Source organism: Lissotriton vulgaris, chromosome 5 (genome assembly GCF_964263255.1).
Source record: "Lissotriton vulgaris chromosome 5, aLisVul1.2, whole genome shotgun sequence".
Taxonomy (NCBI): Eukaryota; Metazoa; Chordata; class Amphibia; order Caudata; family Salamandridae; genus Lissotriton; species Lissotriton vulgaris.
In genome coordinates, this window is record NC_141693.1 from 1131080198 (window position 1) to 1131102618 (window position 22421).

The following is a 22421-nucleotide window of genomic DNA, read 5'->3' on the forward strand; positions in this document are numbered from 1 at the left end:
TCCCTTGACTTCATGTTAGTCACCCCTATGGTAGGCCCACGGGCAGGGTGCATTGTGAGTATAAGGTAGGACACGCCTGACCAAGTTGGCATGTCCTAATAGTGAATTACAGCCATCTTCGTTCTTCACTATTGCGAGGTAGCCTGCTCTCCAGTAGTTAGAATGGGCCGCCGGGATTATTAATGCTATAATCCTAGCTGGCTCGGGGAGCATGGTGCAATGTCGAGTTTGGTATCCCTGAACTCGGGGTTTAATTACGCATCCGTTGGTGTGGATGGTTTTTGGACTCTGGGTTCGAAAATAGCACTTTTAGAAAGTGTCTATTTTCTTGTCTAACCATATCTGGTTTCTGCTGGTCTTGCGTGTGTGTGACAGGAGCTGGGTGGCTCCACAGGTCTGGATGAGTCAGTGTGGGATGAGTGGGACATTTGCTTTGAGAGTAGGGAGAGAGTAGTTGCTGATAGCCTGCCCTGCCTGATACAAAGCTGGCTCCACCTCCTGCCAAGCGGCTGATGGCTCTGTGCCTGCCATGGACGATCCTAGCCCCACCTCCTGCCAGGAGGCCGATAGCTCTGCTCCTGCCAGTGTCAATGCTGGCTCCACCTCCTGCTGGGCGTCTGAGGACCCAGCCCTGCGCAATGAATAGGCCAGGTGCTTCTGCCTGACTCCACCCACAACAGACCCAGGATGTTGGGAAATCCCCCGGCATGGACAAAGGGATCAAAGCCGAAAAGGGGTATAAGGGAAGGACCCCTGAACCAAGAATTTAGATCACTTCTGACAAGGAACCCTGTAACCAAGGACAAGAGGCATGCTGATCTGTGGACTTGCCTACCCCTTCTGCCAGTGTGCTGTTTGCTGGGGGGAATCCTGCAGTGCTTCTTTATTTTTGCCAAGGAACCAGGAGAAAGGAACTGTGTGTGTACTCTCACGCTTGCTAAGAAAATCTCCAAGGACTGGAAGAGTGCCAGTCTCCTGCTGAAGTCACAGGGCTAAAAGACTTCATCTGCTTAAAGTGCTATTCGCTGGAACCGTGAATCCAGCACCTCTGAAAGAGCCAGCAATCTCGACGCCGACGGACGTCGCCGAATCCAGCTCGACGTAGTGAGTAACGGCCCCAGTGTCCTGCTTCCTCGACGACCGGCCGCCGGGCCCGACCGACGCCAGCAGCAACGCCAATGGAGTGTGAGTACGGCTCCAGCTCCAAGGGACCTCGTGTCTGCACCGCTGCTGATCGCATCGCCCTCGTGCCCTCTCGACGCCGTGAGCGCTGCTCACTCTGTGCAACCGCATCATCGACAACGATGCCTGCTGAGGCCTGATCGACACCGAAGACGGGACGCCGGATTGCTCGACGCCGCTGATCATCGTGTGCTTCATTTTCCTAAAGGTACTGTGTTGTTGGGGGTCCGTGTGACTCCAGGCTCGACGTAGTGCTCCTCGCGGTCGACGCCGAACCTTTGGATTAACTTTGCCTCGACGTCGTGTAGCCCCCGTGTGGGTTACCCTGTTGCTAAGAACTGTATTGCCAAGAAGAATATTTGCCTTGATACTAAAGACTTTTGTGCTAAAGAAGAAACTACCTTTGAACTATCCCTTTTTCCTTCCAAACGTATTTATTCCGATTGTGTACAGTTTTGTCGTTATTTGGTCTTGTGCTAAGCCTTATATAAAAATACTTATTTTTATAATACTACTGTGTCGTGTCCATTTGTAGTGCATTCACTTTATTACTGTATGTGGTCATAAATGCTTAACACACAGCCTCTGAGATAAGCCTGTTCTGCTCTGCCAAGCTACCAAGGGGGTGAGCAGGGGTTATCAAAGGGTGTGATCCCCTTGCCCTGACTAGAAAAGGTGTGTCCCTATTTGTCAGAAGTGTATACCTCTGCCAACTAGAGACAGCCGGTTCTAACATTGGATGCAGCGGTGAGGATTTGGACCTTGCATTTATGACTCATGTGCAGGATTAGTGTGCGCTACATAGTGAAAGCAGACCATAGCGCAGTCACAATCTAATTGGGAAGGATCCTATATTTGGTTCTCCGCTTTTCTGAAACTTGATTTTTTGAACACTGCCTGTTTTGACCATGACAACGGAGTCAGTACCCCTGTTGTTGTTGAGGAGGAATTCGACAGAGCGAAGTTAAACGACTACGGCTTGAAGGAGCTGAAGTCCTTTTGCAAGCAGTTGGAAGTGCCTACCAAAGGCCTCTCAAGAAAAGAGCAATATCTCAAAGCTTTGGAGGCCTGGTTGGAATCAAGAGATCCCACTGATCCGGTGGTTGTACCGCCAGTGGAAGGGGATGAGGAGGCGCCAGCGAATGGGCCTGAGTCCTCTCCCGGAAGCAGTGTTTCCTCCAAAGGTCTTTCCCCTGAAGAACGAGAAGAAAGGGCGAAGGAGCGAGCATACAACATGGGAATGGCAAGGCTAAAAATAAATGGGCAGTTGGAGTTAGAAAATGCAAGAGGTAGAAGAGAAGCTGATTTGGAGACCAAAAGGTTAGATTTTGAAAGAGAGAAGTTAGCTTTGGAGCGTGATACCAAGTTGAGGGAGTTGGACATCCAGGCTAAGAAGTTAGAATTGAATCCCTCTGGTGGCAGCATTCCATCTGGGCCTGCAGAAAGTAAGTTTTACTTTCCCAAAGATGTGATAAAGGATTATCATAGAAACGAAGATATTGGTCAGTGGTTTAAAGCATATGAGCTAGCATTGTTGGCCCACCAGGTCCCTGAGAAGAATTGGGGAGCGGGGTTGTGGGGTCGCTTTGTGAATGAGGGGAGAGATACCCTGTTAGACATGCCTGTTGCGGATAGGATGTCGTATACTCATATGAAAGATGCTTTAATGTTGCGGTATGGCCTAACCCCCGAGAAGTACAGACAAGCTTTTAGAGAATGTAAGAAGTTGCCTGGTACGACGTGGGTTGAATATGTGTCTTATTTTTGCAAAGCCATGGATGGTTGGGTAAAGGGCAGCAAAGTGGAAAGTTATGAAGCTCTTTATGATTTGTTTGCTTGGGAGCATTTGTCTAATAACTGTTTTCCAGAGCTGCGCCAGCACCTGATTGATAGCAAGATATCTAACCCTAGAAAACTTGCTGAGGAGGCGGACCGCTGGGTCAGTACCAGGGTCCACAAGGGTCCAGTGGGAGACTCAGCCAAAGGTGGGCAGGGTCCCCAGCAGAAGAGTGGGGGGGACAAGGGTAAACAGAAGGAGTCCCAGAAAGGGCCCCAAAGTAATCCCCAAGGGAACCAAGGGAAAGGTTCCCAGCCTCCCCCTGAGAAGAAGCCAGGGGCCCCGATGGGTAAACCAGTTCATAGGGGCCCCCTAACCTGCTACACTTGTGGGCAGGTGGGACACCGGTATTACGATCCCCAGTGTCCCATGAAGAAATCAAATTCACCGCCGAGTGCACCCCCCGTCAGTTGGCGAGCGTAGCCCTGGGAGGGGAGGAGATGGTTGTCCATGGTGGGAGGGGTCCCGCAGAGATGTCCCTAGTCTCGCTAGGAGACATGCAAATGGTCCCTCCACCCCCTCTGCCTAGTAACACTAGTAAATATAGGCAGTGGGTGACCATTAATGGCCATAGAGTGGAAGCTCTCAGAGACACCGGAGCGAGTGTGACAGCTGTCAAGTATCACTTGGTGTCCAGAGAGCAGGTGGTTCCCCACGCATTCTACCCCGTGATAGCTGCTGACAACTCCCAGAAAGAGTGTGAGGTGGCTCAGGTTTCCTTTGAATGGGGGGGAGTTTCAGGTACTCTTCAGGTTGCTGTGAGGCCCGCCATGCCTGTCGATTGTCTCCTGGGCAATGGTTTAGAAGACTCCCCTTGGGCGAAGGTGGAGAGAAAAGCGCACTTGAAAATGTTGGGCGTGCCAGAGTGGGTGTGTGCAACCACTCGATCGATGACAGCGAGTAAGGGTGTTGATGGGGTCCCGGAGCCTGAAAGTACGGCCCAGGACCCAGCTGTGAAGAGAAGAGGCAGGGGGCGCGGGAAACCGTCCCCCATAGTTCCCGTGGTCCAGGAGGAGGTAGACCCTGAGGGGGATGCCCTGGAGCCCACAGGGGAACAAATTGCCGAACTGGGAGACCTGCCCGAGCTGACCCATTGGCAGCAGGATGGTGGTCCCTCCAGGGAGGAATTCTGTGCGGAACAGAAAGTGTGCCCTTCTCTTGTGGGCATGAGGCAGCAGGCCTCAGCCCAATCCTCAGGTGATCAGTCAGGGTCACATTTTGTGTACTGGGAGAACGACCTCCTGTATAGCGAGCCTAAGGCTGCTGAGCCTGGGTCAGCCCGTATGCTGGTGGTACCCCAGCGCTTTAGAGCCTTCCTACTGGGTTTGGCTCATGACGTTCCGTTAGCTGGACATCTGGGGCAGGACAAGACCTATGACAGGCTTGTCACCCATTTTTATTGGCCTCAGATGCGTAGGGATGTAGACATCCATTGCAAGACTTGTCACACTTGCCAGGCAAGTGGGAAAAGCGGAAGGAAGCAGAAGGCTCCCCTCCAACCTTTTCCAGTGGTCAGCACCCCCTTTGGCCGGGTGGGTATTGACATTGTTGGGCCCCTGGACCCCAAGACAGCCCTGGGCAACAGGTTCATCCTGGTCTTGGTGGACCATGCCACACGGTACCCGGAAGCCATCCCTCTCAGAACAGTGACGGCCCCGTGGTGGGACGGGCACTGATGGGTGTTTTCTCCCGGATGGGGTTCCCCAGAGAGGTGGTGTCGGACCGAGGCACCAACTTCATTTCGAACTATATGAAGTCTCTGTGGAAGGAGTGTGGGGTAACCTACAAGTTCACCACTCCTTACCACCCTCAAGGAAATGGGCTGGTTGAGAGATTCAACCGGACCCTTAAAGGCATGATTATGGGTCTTGAAGAACCAATGAGGCGGAAATGGGACGTCCTCTTGCCATGCCTGTTGTTTGCTTACCGTGAGGTGCCGCAGAAGTCTCTAGGGTTCAGCCCCTTTGAGCTCTTATACGGTCACCCGGTAAGAGGGCCTTTGAGTCTGGTCAAGGAAGGCTGGGAGCAATCTCCCAGGAAACCTCCCCAAGATGTATACAGCTACATGCTGGCCTTTCGGAACCAGACTCGGCGCTTCAGAGAACTTGCTCAGGCAAATCTGGAGGCCAGCCAGGAGGAGATGAAGCATTGGTACGACGGGAATGCCACTCTGGTAGAGCTTCAGCCTGGTCAGGAAGTGTGGGTCATGTCCCCTGTGGAACCTTGTGCGCTCAAGGACAGGTGGACTGGACCGTTTAAGGTTGTGGAGAAGAAGAGCGATGTCACCTACTTGGTGGACTTGAAATCTCCCAGGAACCCCTTGCGGGTCCTGCATGTCAACCGTTTGAAGCCCCACTTAGAAAGGTCCGAAGTGGGCATGCTCCTAGCTACAGATGCTGGAATGGAGGAGGAGAGTGAGCCTCTTCCTGACCTCCTGTGTGCTAAAGAGCAAGACGGGTCAGTGGATGGTGTTGTCCTCTCTGACACACTGACCCTTGAGCAGAAACAGGATTGTCGCCAACTGTTGGGACAATTCCCGGATCTGTTTTCCTTGGTTCCGGGTGTCACTCATTGGTGTGTCCATGATGTTGACACCGGAGACAGCCCTCCTGTGAAGCACAAGGCTTACAGGGTGACTGACAAGGTCCGAGCATACATTAAGGAGGAGGTCTCCAAAATGTTTGCGTTAGGGGTGATTGAGTCCTCCAGCAGTCCTTGGGCCAGCCCAGTGGTCTTGGTCCCGAAGGCTGCAGCGCCTGGTGCTTCACCAGAACTTCGGTTCTGCGTGGATTACCGAGGACTCAATTCGGTCACGAAGACTGACGCGCACCCCATCCCCAGAGCTGATGAGCTCATCGATCAGTTGGGGGCTGCCCGGTACCTTAGTACGTTTGATCTAATGTCTGGGTACTGGCAGATCGCCTTGACTGATGGGGCAAAGGAGAGGTCCGCATTCTCCACACCAGACGGGCTATATCAGTTCCGGGTGATGCCGTTTGGGATGAAGAATGCCCCTGCCACCTTCCAGAGGTTGGTCAACCAGGTCTTGGCTGGACTGCAGGATTTCAGTGCCGCCTACCTAGACGACATCGCAGTGTTCAGCGCGAGCTGGGAGGAACACTTGCGCCACCTCCAGGAAGTGTTGTTGGCCCTGCGCGGAGCAGGCCTCACAATCAAAGCCAGTAAGTGCCAGATTGGGCAGGGTTCGGTGGTGTACTTGGGTCACCAAGTAGGGAGCGGCAAGGTTGCCCCCCTGCAACCCAAGATTGATACCATCCTGGCTTGGGCACCGCCCAAAACCCAAACTCAGGTGAGAGCCTTCTTAGGACTCACGGGTTATTACAGGAGGTTTGTCAAGGATTATGGTAACATTGTGCACCCCTTGACTTCGCTGACTTCCAGGAAGCAGCCACGAAACGTGATCTGGACTGATGCCTGTCAAACGGCCTTCGACACCCTGAAAACTGCAATGTGCACAGCACCTATACTCCAGGCACCCGACTTTTCGAAAGAATATATTGTCCAGACGGACGCTTCAGAGCATGGCGTGGGGGCTGTTCTAGCTCAGGTGAATGAAGAGGGCCGAGACTTGCCTGTAGCCTTCATCAGTAGGAGGTTACTCCCCAGGGAAACGAGGTGGAGTGCGATAGAGAGAGAAGCATTTGCTGTGGTCTGGGCGCTGAAGAAGCTAAGACCCTACCTGTTTGGGACTCACTTCCGGGTTCAGACAGACCACAGGCCCCTCAGATGGTTGATGCAGATGAGGGGTGAGAATCCGAAACTGTTGAGGTGGTCCATTTCCCTACAGGGGATGGACTTTACGGTGGAACACCGCCCTGGTACAGATCACGCCAATGCTGATGGTCTGTCCAGATTTTTCCGCCTTAGTGATGAGGACTCCCTCGGTCAAGGGTAGTTCTCCCCACATTTCAGCTGGAGGGGACACGTATTAGACCTGACATCATTGGCTTGAGTCTCTCCTCCATTTTTTCTGTTTGCCTCCACTGTTTTACGATGTTTTGCTGGTATATGCTTTGGGCACCGTGCCACTGCTGATCAGTGCCATAGCGCAAGTGCTCCCTATGTTAAATTGATGTATCTATTGTATCCATGTTTGGCTTATTTGGTTTACTGTCAGTCCCTAGTCTAGTGCACCAGGAGTGCCGGGGCTTGTAAATACAAATGCAGCTCGTGGGTTTGCAGCACGTGTTGCGCCACCCACAAGAGCGGCCTCGTAAAAGAATGTCTACGGGTCGGTCATTGCGATACCCACGTGCAGTCTTGTACTGTCACGCTGGCTGCGCAGGTATACCTACTTGCCAGCCCCCTCAAACCTTGCCTTGACTTCATGTTAGTCACCCCTATGGTAGGCCCACGGGCAGGGTGCATTGTAAGTATAAGGTAGGACACGCCTGACCAAGTTGGCATGTCCTAATAGTGAATTACAGCCATCTTCGTTCTTCACTATTGCGAGGTAGCCTGCTCTCCAGTAGTTAGAATGGGCCGCCGGGATTATTAATGCTATAATCCTAGCTGGCTCGGGGAGCATGGTGCAATGTCGAGTTTGGTATCCCTGAACTCGGGGTTTAATTACGCATCCGTTGGTGTGGATGGTTTTTGGACTCTGGGTTCGAAAATAGCACTTTTAGAAAGTGTCTATTTTCTTGTCTAACCATATCTGGTTTCTGCTGGTCTTGCGTGTGTGTGACAGGAGCTGGGTGGCTCCACAGGTCTGGATGAGTCAGTGTGGGATGAGTGGGACATTTGCGTTGAGAGTAGGGGGAGAGTAGTTGCTGATAGCCTGCCCTGCCTGATACAATGCTGTCTCCACCTCCTGCCAAGCGGCTGATGGCTCTGTGCCTGCCATGGACGATCCTAGCCCCACCTCCTGCCAGGAGGCCGATAGCTCTGCTCCTGCCAGTGTCAATGCTGGCTACACCTCCTGCTGGGCGTCTGAGGACCCAGCCCTGCGCAATGAATAGGCCAGGTGCTTCTGCCTGACTCCACCCACAACAGACCCAGGATGTTGGGAAATCCCCCGGCATGGACAAAGGGATCAAAGCCGAAAAGGGGTATAAGAGAAGGACCCCTGAACCAAGAATTTAGATCACTTCTGACAAGGAACCCTGTAACCAAGGACAAGAGGCCTGCTGATCTGAGGACTTGCCTACCCCTTCTGCCAGTGTGCTGTTTGCTGGGGGAAATCCTGCAGTGCTTCTTTATTTTTGCCAAGGAACCAGGAGAGAGGAACTGTGTGTGTACTCTCACGCTTGCTAAGAAAATCTCCAAGGACTGGAAGAGTGCCAGTCTCCTGCTGAAGTCACAGGTCTAAAAGACTTCATCTGCTTAAAGTGCTATTTGCTGGAACTGTGAATCCAGCACCTCTGAAAGAGCCAGCAATCTCGACGCCGACGGACGTCGCCGAATCCAGCTCGACGTAGTGGGTAACGGCCCCAGTGTCCCGCTTCCTCGACGACCGGCCGCCGGGCCCGACCGACGCCAGCAGCAACGCCAGGGAGTGGGAGTACGGCTCCAGCTCCAAGGGACCTCGTGTCTGCACCGCTGCTGATCGCATCGCCCTCGTGCCCTCTCAACGCCGTGAGCGCTGCTCACTCTGTGCAACCGCATCATCGACAACGACGCCTGCTGAGGCCTGATCGACACCGAAGACGCGACGCCGGATTGCTCGACGCCGCTGATCATCGTGTGCTTCATTTTCCTAAAGGTACTGTGTTGTTGGGGGTCCGTGTGACTCCAGGCTCGACGTAGCGCTCCTCGCGGTCGACGCCGAACCTTTAGATTACCTTTGCCTCGACGTCGTGTAGCCCCCGTGTGGGTTACCCTGTTGCTAAGAACTGTATTGCCAAGAAGAAGATTTGCCTTGATACTAAAGACTTTTGTGCTAAAGAAGAAACTACCTTTGAACTATCCCTTTTTCCTTCCAAACGTATTTATTCCGATTGTGTACAGTTTTGTCGTTATTTGGTCTTGTGCTAAGCCTTATATAAAAATACTTATTTTTATAATACTACTGTGTCGTGTCCATTTGTAGTGCATTCACTTTATTACTGTATGTGGTCATAAATGCTTAACACACAGCCTCTGAGATAAGCCTGTTCTGCTCTGCCAAGCTACCAAGGGGGTGAGCAGGGGTTATCAAAGGGTGTGATCCCCTTGCCCTGACTAGAAAAGGTGTGTCCCTATTTGTCAGAAGTGTATACCTCTGCCAACTAGAGACAGCCGGTTCTAACACATAGCAAGACAAGGTATGTACTGGATACTGCCGGGCCAGGTATACACACCGACGTGGCTCTCCATTGAGAAGGCCATCCTAAACAAAACCAGCCCTATGACACTTCTCACAGCGAACAAACAAACACTGCTGAACAACTCCATTCTTAGAAACACAAGACAGGCGCTCCTTAAAGTAGACAGAAAACTTGAACACAGCATCATAAACTCATGTGGGAATCCCTTTGGGCGAACCACAAGATCAAATACAGGGGGAAACACTAGACATAAAATCGTGGAAACAATTAGGGTTCTCCTTCCCGGCACACCTAGAACATGATGAGGAGAAACCCCTCACCTACAACAACATAAAAGCACGACACAACCTCAGCGAAATAGAACTCTACAACTTCCTGATAATCAAAACAGCAGGGTCAAAAGCTAAACTATCTAAACACAAGCCCACGATCACCCAATACATGGAGAACCTAAACAAGGTTGGTCACCAGGTGTCCCATCTATACAAACTGCTCCGCCCCAACACCTCAAAACTCAACAGTAAGAGCACCAAATATTGGGAAGCACAGCTAGACACCAATCTCACAGAGCAAGAGACACACTCCCTCAGGGCGTCCCCTCCGAAGAACATGATCTCCCCAGTGATAGCTCAAACAAAATTTGCCACAATCACCACAGCGGGCTTGGGGGGAGACAACATCACAAAGCAGGACAGTAGCCTCCTTGATTTCCTCCTAACATCGGCAGCCAAAACGGTGCTTGCCAACTGGAAAGACACAACCAAAGCCACTTTCAAAGGGTGGATGAACTGGGTAACATTCCTCAGAGGTGCAGATAATACAGCACATAGATACACCCCATGGAAGAATCCCAACAGAGAGATGTGGACAACGCTAGACAAGTTTCTTGACCCTTATGAACCCCCACGATAGAAAGAAGAGCAGAACGAAACAAAATAGGATCCAACAAAGCACAAGGAGGGTCACCCATGCCATCATCTGCATGTTTTATGTTTTGTGTAGTGTGGGATTAACTACACGGAGATATACCAATTGTCAATACGAATAGACTTTTATTTAACTTTTTTAGGACAGTCAATCATTGTTTTATTTCAAGTTTGGACTTCTTTTTCCTTTGGATTGTCAGTCTAGCGACTTCTCTCAGGACTCGCTCTTTACTCCCGTACCGATAAAGTCAATGCAGGAAAACAAACAAACAAAATAATTTATGGCAGAATTGCTTTCTCAGGTTCCACTTAGGCAAAAAGTGAGAAGGGGTGAGGGAATACACCCAACCGTCACCAATAGTGGACAGGTAGGAGTACACGTGTGTTTGAAAAAAAAAGGTCAGCATCTCAGCTATGGAATCGGCCATTCAAGGCTATCTTACCCCCCTGGACTCGTGCTCCGATTAAGAAGAGGGAGGCCCCTTCCGAAACCAACCCTGTACCCGAGCATGTACGTCAGGTAGCCACGCTCCTCCAGGAGCGTGGCAGACAGCTTTGCGGTACAGTATCGGGTCCGGCTCCTTCCCGTGGGTTCCCTCAGAGGCCTTCTGTAGTCTCACAGGTTGGTCATCCTCCCTTACTGGAGACTTGCGTCCGAGGTACGCTGGTCGTCTTCCCGTGTCTGGAGGCTTGCGTCCGAAGTCCGCTGGTCCTTGGCGTTTGGCTTGTAGCGTCCACTATCCCAAAAGGCGACGCCCTCTTCATTCTCATCCTCCCTTAAGAAGGGTGCTTCCTGGTCTTGTTGGGATCCGATTGGTGCGTGTGATGGGATCACGTGGGGCAGCTGTTCACAAGAGATGTTTGTCTTGAAGGAATCGCCACAGTTCATAGTCGATACATTCCAGGGTGACTGAAAATAAAGAATGGGAGAGACATAAGACAGTAACTGATCACCTTCTTCGTCTTTTACCGGCGTGTGGGTAGAATCCTCACGACATGTAGTAATACTAATTAGGACAACTACTGCAACCACCCGATGGCTTTGTGTTAAATGCTTATAAACAAGGGGGCAACCGTCCATCAAGCAGCAACGCAATGTAAAACCCCATCGAATATTCAGCGAAACGCTTGTTCATGTTGTGTGCTACATACTGTACTGTAAAATACCAATAAAAATACTATTAAAAAAGAAAATGCCAATCCATAGTCTATCCTCCCACTTTACTTCTTTTTTAAATTTTACTTTGCTTACTTTCCCAAACCTCATCTATGTTTTCCCTCATTCTATTCACCCTCCCCTGTTAACTTTTTACCTTTCTCTTGGTGTCATATGCCATTTCCATGAAAACACACAAACATACTATTTTCGTGGAAAAGATATTTCATAATTTTGGCACTTCTCTAACATATAGGGTCTGATTCACAATGATAAACTGAGACGAAAGTCTAACTTTACGACTTTAGGTATTCACAAAGGGCATTTACTTCTTGTAAATGCCCTTTTCTGAATACTGAAAGCCATGAAGTTAGACTTTCCGGATCTTTTTGTGACTACTGAAAGTCGTAAAATTAAACTTTTGTCTCAGTTTACCTTTGTGAATCGGGCCCATAGTTTTGTCATCCTGATTCTCACCAAGTGACTTTCCTCTTGCTGGAAAATAATCAAACTGACGGAATACCCCCAAAGATGCATCTCTCATGCCTCCTTCCCATAAGAAAAGCTCCACACCTAATGTGTCACTCAGCCCTGGCCGAGGCGTTGGAGTCACTGTGCATTAAACTCCACAGCCTCTTCCTTTGGAGGGCAATTATGCACTGGTGGCAACCAGAACTTTGCTAACGAAGCTCGCCATTGCCATTAAAGGCCATGTCCTTAACCAGGTTCCAACAATTGGCGAGAAATCGTTTTCAGAGGTAGCTATCTCAAAGTCTCTGCAGTATCAGGCACCCAAATATGGCCCAGAGTTTGTGGCATGCCAAGGAGCCAGATGCTGTTAGATTTTTTCTTGGGCTAATAAAGAACCCAAATAGCATGTGGCTTTTCGTGGGGGTTCAGAATTGTGTGCCTTTGTCCCAGAAAGGAGCCAAACACTGTTTAATATTTATCTTAGGATTGAAAAAATTGCAAACAGTATCGTAGTCCTAGTTGAGGCCACGTAGCGGTGTAAAAACAACCAGGAAGTGGAGATTGGAAGGGGTAGGAGTAGGAGCAATCCTAGTCTCTCACCTTCCAGTCCCCCCTCTGATGTCATTTTTTCTGTTGTTGGGGTAGGAGAGAAAAGGTGGTGGAAGTAAGGATAGGAGAGCTCATCTTCCCCTCCTGCCCTCCATCTGAACCCCCTTCCACTTCCCACCAACAGAAAAAAGTTGATCGAGTTGGTGGGTATGGCTAGGGAGGAGCTGAGGTCAGTAATAGATGGCTTTTGTCACTCCCATAGCCCAGTCTATCACTTCAATCCTTTGATGGACCTGGGAGGGCTAGGTATCCCTTCCCAGCCAGGTCCATCCAATATGTGTAACCTCACTAGTCAGTGCCGGGAATGGATCGGGCACTAGGAAACTCCATAAAAGCTCCCCCAAAATGAGGAGGAGTTTGTCCCGGTTGGGTTGGAGGTGGGGAGGAGAACAAAAAAATATCAGAAAGAATAGCTACCGCGCATAGTGTGGTCCCTTTCCCTATTGATGTGTATATAAGTTATAATGGTGTCCTAGCAACACTTTTCATGACTTTATATATCCGTCAATAGGTCAGTGAACTATTTAAAAAAAAAAAGAAAAAACATAATTCAAATCAGTGACAAAATGAATAAGCTCATCCTTTTTAGAACGTTTTCAATCTGTTGGGGGAAAAATAGACACCTTTGGCTTTATTCACCAAGGGGTAGATGTATCAAGTCTTTTGAGATTTGAAAAGGCCGAAATTCTGCGAATTTCGGCCTTTGCGAATCGCAAAAGGCTTTTTTGCATTTTTTGAAATGTATCAAAAAATCGCAAAATAAGGAATCGCAAAAATGTGCGATTCCTTATTTTGCTTAAGCATTTAAGGAATCGCAATTTTTGCGATTCCTTAAATGCGATGTATGTGGGTTTTAGTAATTGCGAATTTGGGTTAAGAAATCGCAAATTGCCACCAACTTGTAGTTGGTGGTAAATTGCGATTTCATTTAAAAATGCCCTATTTGGCATTTGTGAAGGTGGCATGTGACGCACATACATGCCCAAAGGGCATGTATGTGTGCCATATGCACACACATGTAAATTTCAAGGGTGCAGCAGGGTGTCTTTGAGACACCCCTGCACCCTTGAAATTATTCTCAATTTGCGAATTTGCAAATTGCGTTTCGCAAATTAAGAAATATTTCACAATCATTCCTATGGGCCTCCTGGCCCATAGGAATGCATGGGAAATTATTCCTCAATTGTGAATTCGCAAATAAGGAAGACTAAGAAATCGCTAAAAAATAGCGTTTTTCTACATACATTCCATTTTGCGATTTCTAAATAGCGATTCCTTAAAAATCCTTATTTAGAAATCGCAAAATGGAATCTTGATACATCTACCCTTATAATTTTTCTGCAAGTAAGTCTGTTACTATTCGCTCATTTCTGACTTGCTCCTAAATTTGGAGCAGTGGGTCACATCTGCTCGTGGAAAAAAGTTTGTGGTTTTCCGATTTAGCCCGCATTGTTCTGTTTCGTATAGCTCATCTTCCAGCAACATAAACTGGCGCCAGTTTTGGTTGTTGGGCAGTTACATTTGGGAATGTTGCCCTTTGTATAGGCCTGTAACAACCTGAGAACATTTTATATTATATGGAAGCATTCAAATGGACGTCTTTTGTGTGGTAGACATCCATACAGTGCTACATTCAGTTCCACAGGTAGAAAAATACAATGCAGTGAACCAGTGAGAATCCAATAGAACACTGCATTCTATTCTCACTCCTTTGAACATTGCTATGATTTTATTTTATTTTCACTGACAACAGATTTGGCTTGAATGGTGATTTAATAGGACTTACTTCCTCAATAAATCAGTGCTGTGCTCGCCGTGCCTATGGCTGATGTGTGCAGGTGCAAATCCAATATGTCCCCTTGTGTTTAGATGTTTTAGAGTCCTTTCCGTCGAAATGAAAAGTCACTGTTAATATTCCATAAAGAAAATTAACTAGATGAAAACATGTTTGTAGCTAAATAGCTTATGTGATTTTTCAATACAACTCTTCTTAGTTCTTTTTCTCTAAAGGAAACATATTTTGTCTGTGTTTGGAACTCTCAGGCTTGCAGAGGATCAGAATTTGATGAAGGGATACAGACTGACTCAGGACCCGCCAACGACACTCTGGAGACAGATGCCAACCCTCGATACAAGATACCGGTAGAGGCTGATTTCTTGTTTGCCTATTCCACTGTACCAGGTAAGAAACATGTGTAACTGGGTCTGAAAATATACTTCCTCTTGGCCTCCTTTGTGTATGAAGGTAGTGTTTTCTTGTGCTTTTGTGGATACTGTGATCATTGGTTCTAGTTTTGCAAGTTATATTTGAAGATAGAGCTGCCATGGATTCAAGGATCAAATTTTGCCTCATTGTTTGAGGCATTTCCAAAGCTTTCTACATAAGAGGCAATCGGTTTATAACCTCTCGAACATCTTTGCTAAGCTGTCTGATTTCCCTGAGCTTTCTAATGTTTATTGTGATTAGAATTATGAAAAGTGCAATATTGTACTCCACTCACCAAATTCGAATGGACTGATTGAGAGGTTTTCTTAAAGTTGTTGTAGATGGTGTCCTGCTGGCTCCTAAAGCTGGACATAATGTGGAAAACACGTAGCTAACTTAATATATGTTTATCACTCTACACCACACAATACTACTGGATTTACGCCATTTGAACATCTTAAAGAGAAGGAAAACCCAGAACATTTGTGTTAGGAAAAAATATAGCATTGAAACAAATCAAGCAAGATAGATTGTTATAAATAAACAGCATGGTAACCCTGAAGTTGGTTATTTAGTCAAGATTGCCTCCCTCAATTTGGTTAAGAAAAGTGAGACCAAACTATTGAAAGTTCATAAAATTGGTAAAACATCCGAATAATGGGACTTCGTGGAAAAATACAAGCATTACGAAATACAATGGAAGCAAAGAGAAGCAAAGGTAATCTTTTTATTTTAAAGATCAAACATTACATTTCGATGACAACAAAAATTCTGTTATTCATTATTACGACACAGTGCCTCAAGCTATGTCCATTAGCCTCCAAACCCTCAGCGTATCCCCGCCAAAGAGAATATTGAGAATTCTGGAAGAAAATGTTATTAGCAGTGAGTAGGACTGTCACAAACAATGTGAGAAATGTGTACTATCATCCTTCTAAATCTGCTAATAGAGCAACAGATGTGAATGGTGCATCAATTGTTCCATAACAATCAGTTGATCCACAACAATCTTTAGTGTCCCAGTAGATTTTACCCCAAGTTGATGATTGCAATTTGCAAAAATACATAGTTTATGATCTCTCAAGTTCTCTTACGTTGTAGAAATGTTCCCTGCAATTTTAATGATTATATTGTTGGCTGAAAATCATTCTGGGTATATGAATTATTAAACGTGGTATTGCTTTAAGATATCATTTTGCTTTTGATTATGGTATTTTATGATTTTGGACACCAAGTGCTTTCTGTATCTGTATGTAGGTAGGGCTCAGTGAAGAGTAAGTTCTTAAATCTTTAAGAGGTTCTTGAAGTTGATGAGTTGCCAGGCTAAGGCCTTCACCATCAGTGAGTGGAGCCACCTAGAATGTGTTCTTATGGGAGACTCTTGTTGAGAACCTGTGTGATCAATGTATGGTTGAATGAACATCCTACCCTGTCTGGGAGACTAGAAGTAGATGGTATTCACTTATTGAATTGGAGGGTGTCTTTTTATTAGGCATACAACTAGGCACTGGGAAATTGAGCAAGTAAGTACAGGTGCTTGTTTTAAGGAATGTCTCTTTAAATAGTGAAAATATCTTCTCCCGCACTTCTTAGCTCCAATGCAGAGGTATGAAATGGGGTGGACGGGTAATAGCAGGTAATTTTTACAGATTTGCAATAGTGTAAGACAGTCACCTCGCTGACTAAGGGTAAGGGAGTTTCAATTAAAAAGTGGAGATTTTTTTCTGAAATGCAATAAAAAGTTACACTCTCACATGCAGAGAGTTATCTTTCTGAACGTGGGGACCATTGATGAATTTCTAAATATGTCTTACGGTGCTTCCTAAATACGGCCAGCCTGCTGATATACCATTGCCAGCATCAACATGGCAGATGGGCACCGGTCAAAAACTTTCCAAAAGAAGTTTAAGCTGAGACTGTAAAGCCAGGTGCATAGCACTTCCCACAACTGGAAATGAGGTGGGGAACCATGGGTTTGGCATGGCATGACAGCACTTGATTTATGGTAGATCTCCCATTTTTTCAAACACTGGATTATGTCCTTATCAAGTACATTGGGATACTGTATTCACTGCAGTTGTACATGCCTTCTGGTAGCGGGTAGAAACAACAACACGTTGCCACTTTCAGGTGGTACGGACAGAAATGTTAATTTTTTGCTCTCTGTATATCAATGTGCCATTTTGCAGGATGTCTTTGGTGTGTGGACCTCAAAGCTGCATACATAACAACGATCTTTTTCCCAAAGGTAAATTTGCATGTGTAAATTTACTACAGTTAAAATGTTTTAGGCTAGTCGCCATTTCTGAATGTAAAGTTATTAACCACTGGGGCTGAAACCACCCTACAGTAAAGTAGGGGGGAAATTGTTGTTAAGTTAAATATTAATGTAAATTAATTTAAAATAATTTATTTGGAATGAAAAACAAAATTAAATGAATGCTGAAGCATTGTTAACCTAATTTTGATATAAATATTACATTTTTTAAACATATTAAAATAAGTTACAATTATTTTTCTTAAGATTTAATCAAAAATAGCCACCTAAAGCATAACATCATTTTTTGGGTTAAGTTTTTTTTTGCAATTTTTGTTTGTAATTCAATGATTTCAGGAGATTGCTGGCTAGAAATTCAAATGTGTCCAATATACCCTGTACCTAAATGTTGCTTCTTACTCATCCTTCGCATCTCAGGTGTTGAATAATATATTTTAAGCTCAAACTGCGCATGAATTTAAAAAATGCAATTTTGCATTCTATTAGGTTAGTTTTGTGTTTGGTTCAAAAGAAGTACCTTTATTCAGCACTGCCACTTATTGTAGAGTCAATGTCAAAGAGGAAATGTTTATGACTAGACTTTCATGTGCTGCATTGGTTCATTTAGTCCTTTCTTCTGTGGAGGTCTCAGGTTTGTTGTTGCACGCTGGTCTTTATCTGTGCCGGTCACCTGATATGTAAACATGTTACAAGATGGCCCCCATGTTTAGTTTATTTGGGGAATACAATTGTTACATTGGAAGTTTTCTTCTTCCAGGTTATTTTGCATCTATGAACAGAATAGAGTAAAATATAAGCGTCAAGATATATTTCTTGATACCTGATCCATCTGGTTCTTTTTTTGGGTCACATGTTTTCATTTCATTTTGTATGTGCATCTTACTCGTTCTCACATTGTGGTCATGTTCTCCATTTCCTGTTTTTGTTTACATCCACTCCGCACACTGCCAACATGTAGATGGTGTACTGGGCTTTCGGGAGTAACACACCATTGGCAGATTCTATGATCTGACGAGTACAGGTGGAAGGTACTCATTTCTGCATTCATTGATTATTTTATCATACTGTGGCGACCACGTCACATAACGTCACGTCACGTCACGTCCTCCTTCTGAGGAGAATACACTTTTACTAGGACATTACTGATGTTGGTAGGGTTTTTTTCTATACGTGCATTCTGCTCGAGCTTTGTTTGTTGCAGGCACATGGTTTACCTTGGATTGCATGTGTAAATTAAATTTCTAAGCACAGGCACCTTGTAGAGATTGGATGCTCCTTTTACTATATACATGACAGATTAATAAACAGTTGTAATAATATATAGAACAGCCACCACTGAATTAAGTGCATTATTGTTAGTTTTCCAAGTGATTGTTTCATTGATAGCGAAGCATTCTTGTTTGCGTTTATGGTTTAGCATTCCCCTGATGAAGGGTTCCCATGACCCAAAATACATTGAGAATTGAGAATATGTCGATTAATGGAATGCAGTGAAGGCATGTGTTTGTGATCATCAGTAGAATTTAAATATAAAGTGAATTTCTTTTGGAAATGCAATACGTTTTTTGAAATCACATATCAACGATATTGTCTTATGGTCAGAATAGGACTTGTAAGAAACACCTCCATTTCTTGAGTTGCCTTCTCTTTTACACACAATAACTTTTGACATACATTTGCATGCGTGACAATGCAGAATAGCATTCTCTGAATCGACATTGCTCACATTTCAACTTCGTGGGCACATTATCACCACACCTTGAGCATTTATCATCATTTGACTTTTTTTTGGTTATCAAAAAAACCCATAAAAGTACTCATAGCTGCATAGGTATAAAACATTTCACAGTATAAACATTTCAATTCAACAAACAGCATTAATAGAAATTCTGTTTCCAAAGAACAACTTGAAATGGCCTTTGGTCAAACCGCTATTATTTAGCAGCTATTCCTGACCAAACCTAAAAATCACTTAGAAGGATCCATAAATCCAATTAAATGCAAAGGGCTTGGTGCTTTAGGTTATTGTTACCTCATTTTCTGAGATGCCATATAGAGTTTAAGTAGCTTCAAACTGAGTAAACAACACAAATCTTAGTATCTGCCCGACATATTCTCAAGGCATTATGCCTAATCTTCAAACTCAAGGAGGCAGCACAGAGGGATAATCCAGCTAGCACGCTGTTTGATGTTTGCACTACAGACGAACAATAGATGCTCATTGTACGCCACTGACCGACAACCCATGGGGCACAAACTGGAGGAGTTTGAATTACTACTCCATGAGGAGGTAAAAGAATCAGCTAGTAAACTCCCCAGTCTAAATTTAATGTAAAGAGACCTTGACAGTGGTCACATAGTCCATAACACCTTCAAAATAAAGCCCACATTCAAAAGACATGTGATGCTTTTTAGATTTTAGTAGGGTTTCTTTTATACTGATTGACCCTTACATTTTATCATTTGTCTAGGAACAGCTTTTCTTGACTCATATCCAATGAGTGGGTGTCACATGGTAAGAATAGGCCTAGTAAGAAACACCACCCTTTCCATCTTAAGTTGCCTTCTCTCTTACTCACGATCGATGACTTTTGACATACATTTGCATGCGGGACAATGCAGATTAACATTCTCTGAATCAGCATTGCTTACATTTCTACTTTGGGGGCTCATTATCACAACACCTTGAACATTCAGTACAAGGGATAAAGTTTACTGTACAAAATGGCATTAATGTTATTGTGCATATGACGCTATCCAATTAGAATAAACAATTGCGGCCTGACAGGGGTTGTGACATGGCCACATGGGTGTTGTTGTTATTAAATACACAACCACTTCGGTGCTTAGGCAGAGGAGCAGTCAGCTGACACTGCAAGGTCACTATATGCTGTAAATCCGGCTCTGCTGAATCCTGTTTACTGACATGAGGTTTCCAGCTCTACACCAAGATGGACAGCCTGATGACACTTACCCACAGGTATTGGGTAGTTAGTCCTCCCTGGTAGGGATTTGGCAGATCCCCCACCTTAGGCAGAACTAGGTTAGGGAACGCTAGTAAGGAGTGCACTATACCAGTACTTATATGCCCTCATATAGTCATTGTTTTAGCACAATGGTGGAAATGTTTTTCACTGTCCTTGTAATGCTAATTACGCTAATCTGTTTAATTCTACTAACTATCACAGCTTGCATAACATAATTTTTTGGGTTAAGTTTTTTTTTACAATTTTTGTTTGTAGTTTAATGAATTCAATGAATTCAATGAATGAATGCCTCAATGAATATTAAAAAGCCTTGCTGAGTATTTCTTGTGTACTTCTTTGGGTAAGTATGAGAGTCCAAACTAAAGGGTTCTAGGTTTGTTACCATGATTTCCTTGGGGGATCAGGGTTATCATGTTCTAAGGTTGTCTACACATTTGTTGACCTGTAAGGTTAGGAGTACATGTCATGCACTATGGCTAGCAGGGACACCGGCCAATATATCCTAAAGGTTTTCAGGGAATCAGAGTGGCACAATACTGATGTTTATGTTGTCCAACAAATGCACAGGTTTACTGAAGGAGGTACAAGCCATATGACAATATGGATGCCTTTTGATGATTGTTGAATTATCATTAAACATTTTTGGATGAAGTTCAAGTTAATACATTTAAATTAGCTCTCTCCTGTGGGCAGCTCTTTCACAGTACACCTTGGGACTGGTTGGACTGCAGACTTCTTCAATTATCAATTCTCCATTTAGGAGTGTTCATCAGACAGAGAGCACACCAAGACAGTATGTGCAATACAGATGAAGTTTAGTATATATGTTTAACCATTCAAGTGCAATCTTTAGACTTGGTATTGTTTATTTTCCAGTTATCTCCCTTCGGTGTTTATCTCCCTCCGCGCTCTGCATTGTTCTTCGTTTCTGTGCACTTATCTGCTGCTTCCCTCGATGATGTGTGCATCCTCATATGCGTCTCCCCCAGCGCCAAGTTGCTTTTGGACATTCCCCGCCCACATATTCTGTGTTGCTTCCCCCACCTGCATCCTTCATGTTGCTTACCCCAGCTGCACCCTTTGTGTTGTTTCCCTCACCCGTGACCTCCGTGTTATTTCCCCCACAATGCCCTCCATATTCCTCCCCCCACCTGCACACTGTGGCTCTTCGTGTTGCTTCCCCCCTCCCGTGCCCTCCATGTTCCTTCCCTCCACACTTGTCTTCTGTGTTGCTTTCATCCCTGATACTTTTCTCCTTATAGCTTTTCCCACACCTCAGATTTAGGGTGATCAGAATCTCCAAATAAAAAAACAGGACAGCCTTTATCGACATAAAAGTAGGACTACTTGACAGCGGCCATAGACAAAGAAAAGGAACTGCAATGAAGACCTCCTTCACAGATGCAGACGAAGAATTATAAAGGCCCAAGACAATGGATGGACAAATTAGAAGCCTTTTATTGGCTGTAAACCTTTCTCCATTTCGACAGACTTTGCCTCAAATAGTTGAAACATTTGCTGTGATTGGTGATGCTACTGTAAAGGGTAGGCAGTTCTTGCTGCAATAAATAACCCTAAAGAGGATTTCTTCCTGTACACCTCACTGAAATAAGGAGTATGGTGCTGGTGACAGGTAAAGATCACATTTGTAAGCATATGCTAGAATAACTCAGGTGACAATAAGGTAATACTTTTCATTCCTCCCTGGCCTCAAGCTAAGTAGGCCTGGCAAACACGCTCTAAAAATAATAAGGACTCCACCCAGCTGTGACTTGTTCCTTGAGTACAGGGAAATGGAAACAAATGGCCAGTATCTTTCTTTTCTGGAAATGGTAGCAACACTGCACAGAGCAAAGAGAAAACTTTACAGCCATTTATATACTTAAATTGCTAGAATGAGAATCTTCTGCTACCCCTTGCAGGATGGGAGTCTTGTGTTGCTGTGTATGGATTCTGGCACTTTGTATCTAAAACAGGAGTGATAAACATTATTTTTCATATTTAGATCATAAAAATTGTTTGGTGTAAACATAAAAGTATTAAAAACCATTACTATTTGTTTAATTTCTGTATATTTCTCTTCTTCCCCTATCATAACTGCCATTTTGGAAAATGGCGAAAGGGTTGCTCAGAGGAGTTATTTTCTGTCTCTATGAGACTACTTTACTCCCAAAACCTATGTTTTGACACCAAAATGAAGTATATAGGTCTCATACTTCCTGAAATATTACACTGCAACACTCCGTAATTTTTTTAAATATCGGTCAGACAAATTTGACCCCAAATTTGACCCCAATCAATTACTACCCAAGCTAAATTACTTCTCCAATGATCCAAAAACACAAATCAAAAATGAAAATCTCTGGACAACAAGTTTTTTTATGGTGGTATACCAGGGGTGAGGGGGCCCGGATTATAGGTAAACATGTATTCTTTCCTTTTTGCTGATACGGAACAGCATTGGCAAAGAAGATCTCATATTTCCACAATAGAATCCTTG

General features: G+C 45.3%; 1 protein-coding gene across 2 annotated transcripts in view; it reads left to right on the forward strand.

Moving 5' to 3' along the window:
- LOC147712093 (caspase-7-like) overlaps positions 1-22421 on the forward strand; it is a 542812-nt gene that overhangs the window by 518571 nt on the left and 1820 nt on the right. For both annotated transcript variants that reach the window (XM_086922859.1, XM_086922860.1), the window contains one exon: positions 14494-14632. In XM_086922859.1, the coding sequence (XP_086778985.1) occupies positions 14494-14632 (139 nt within the window). The remainder of the gene's footprint in view (positions 1-14493; positions 14633-22421) is intronic.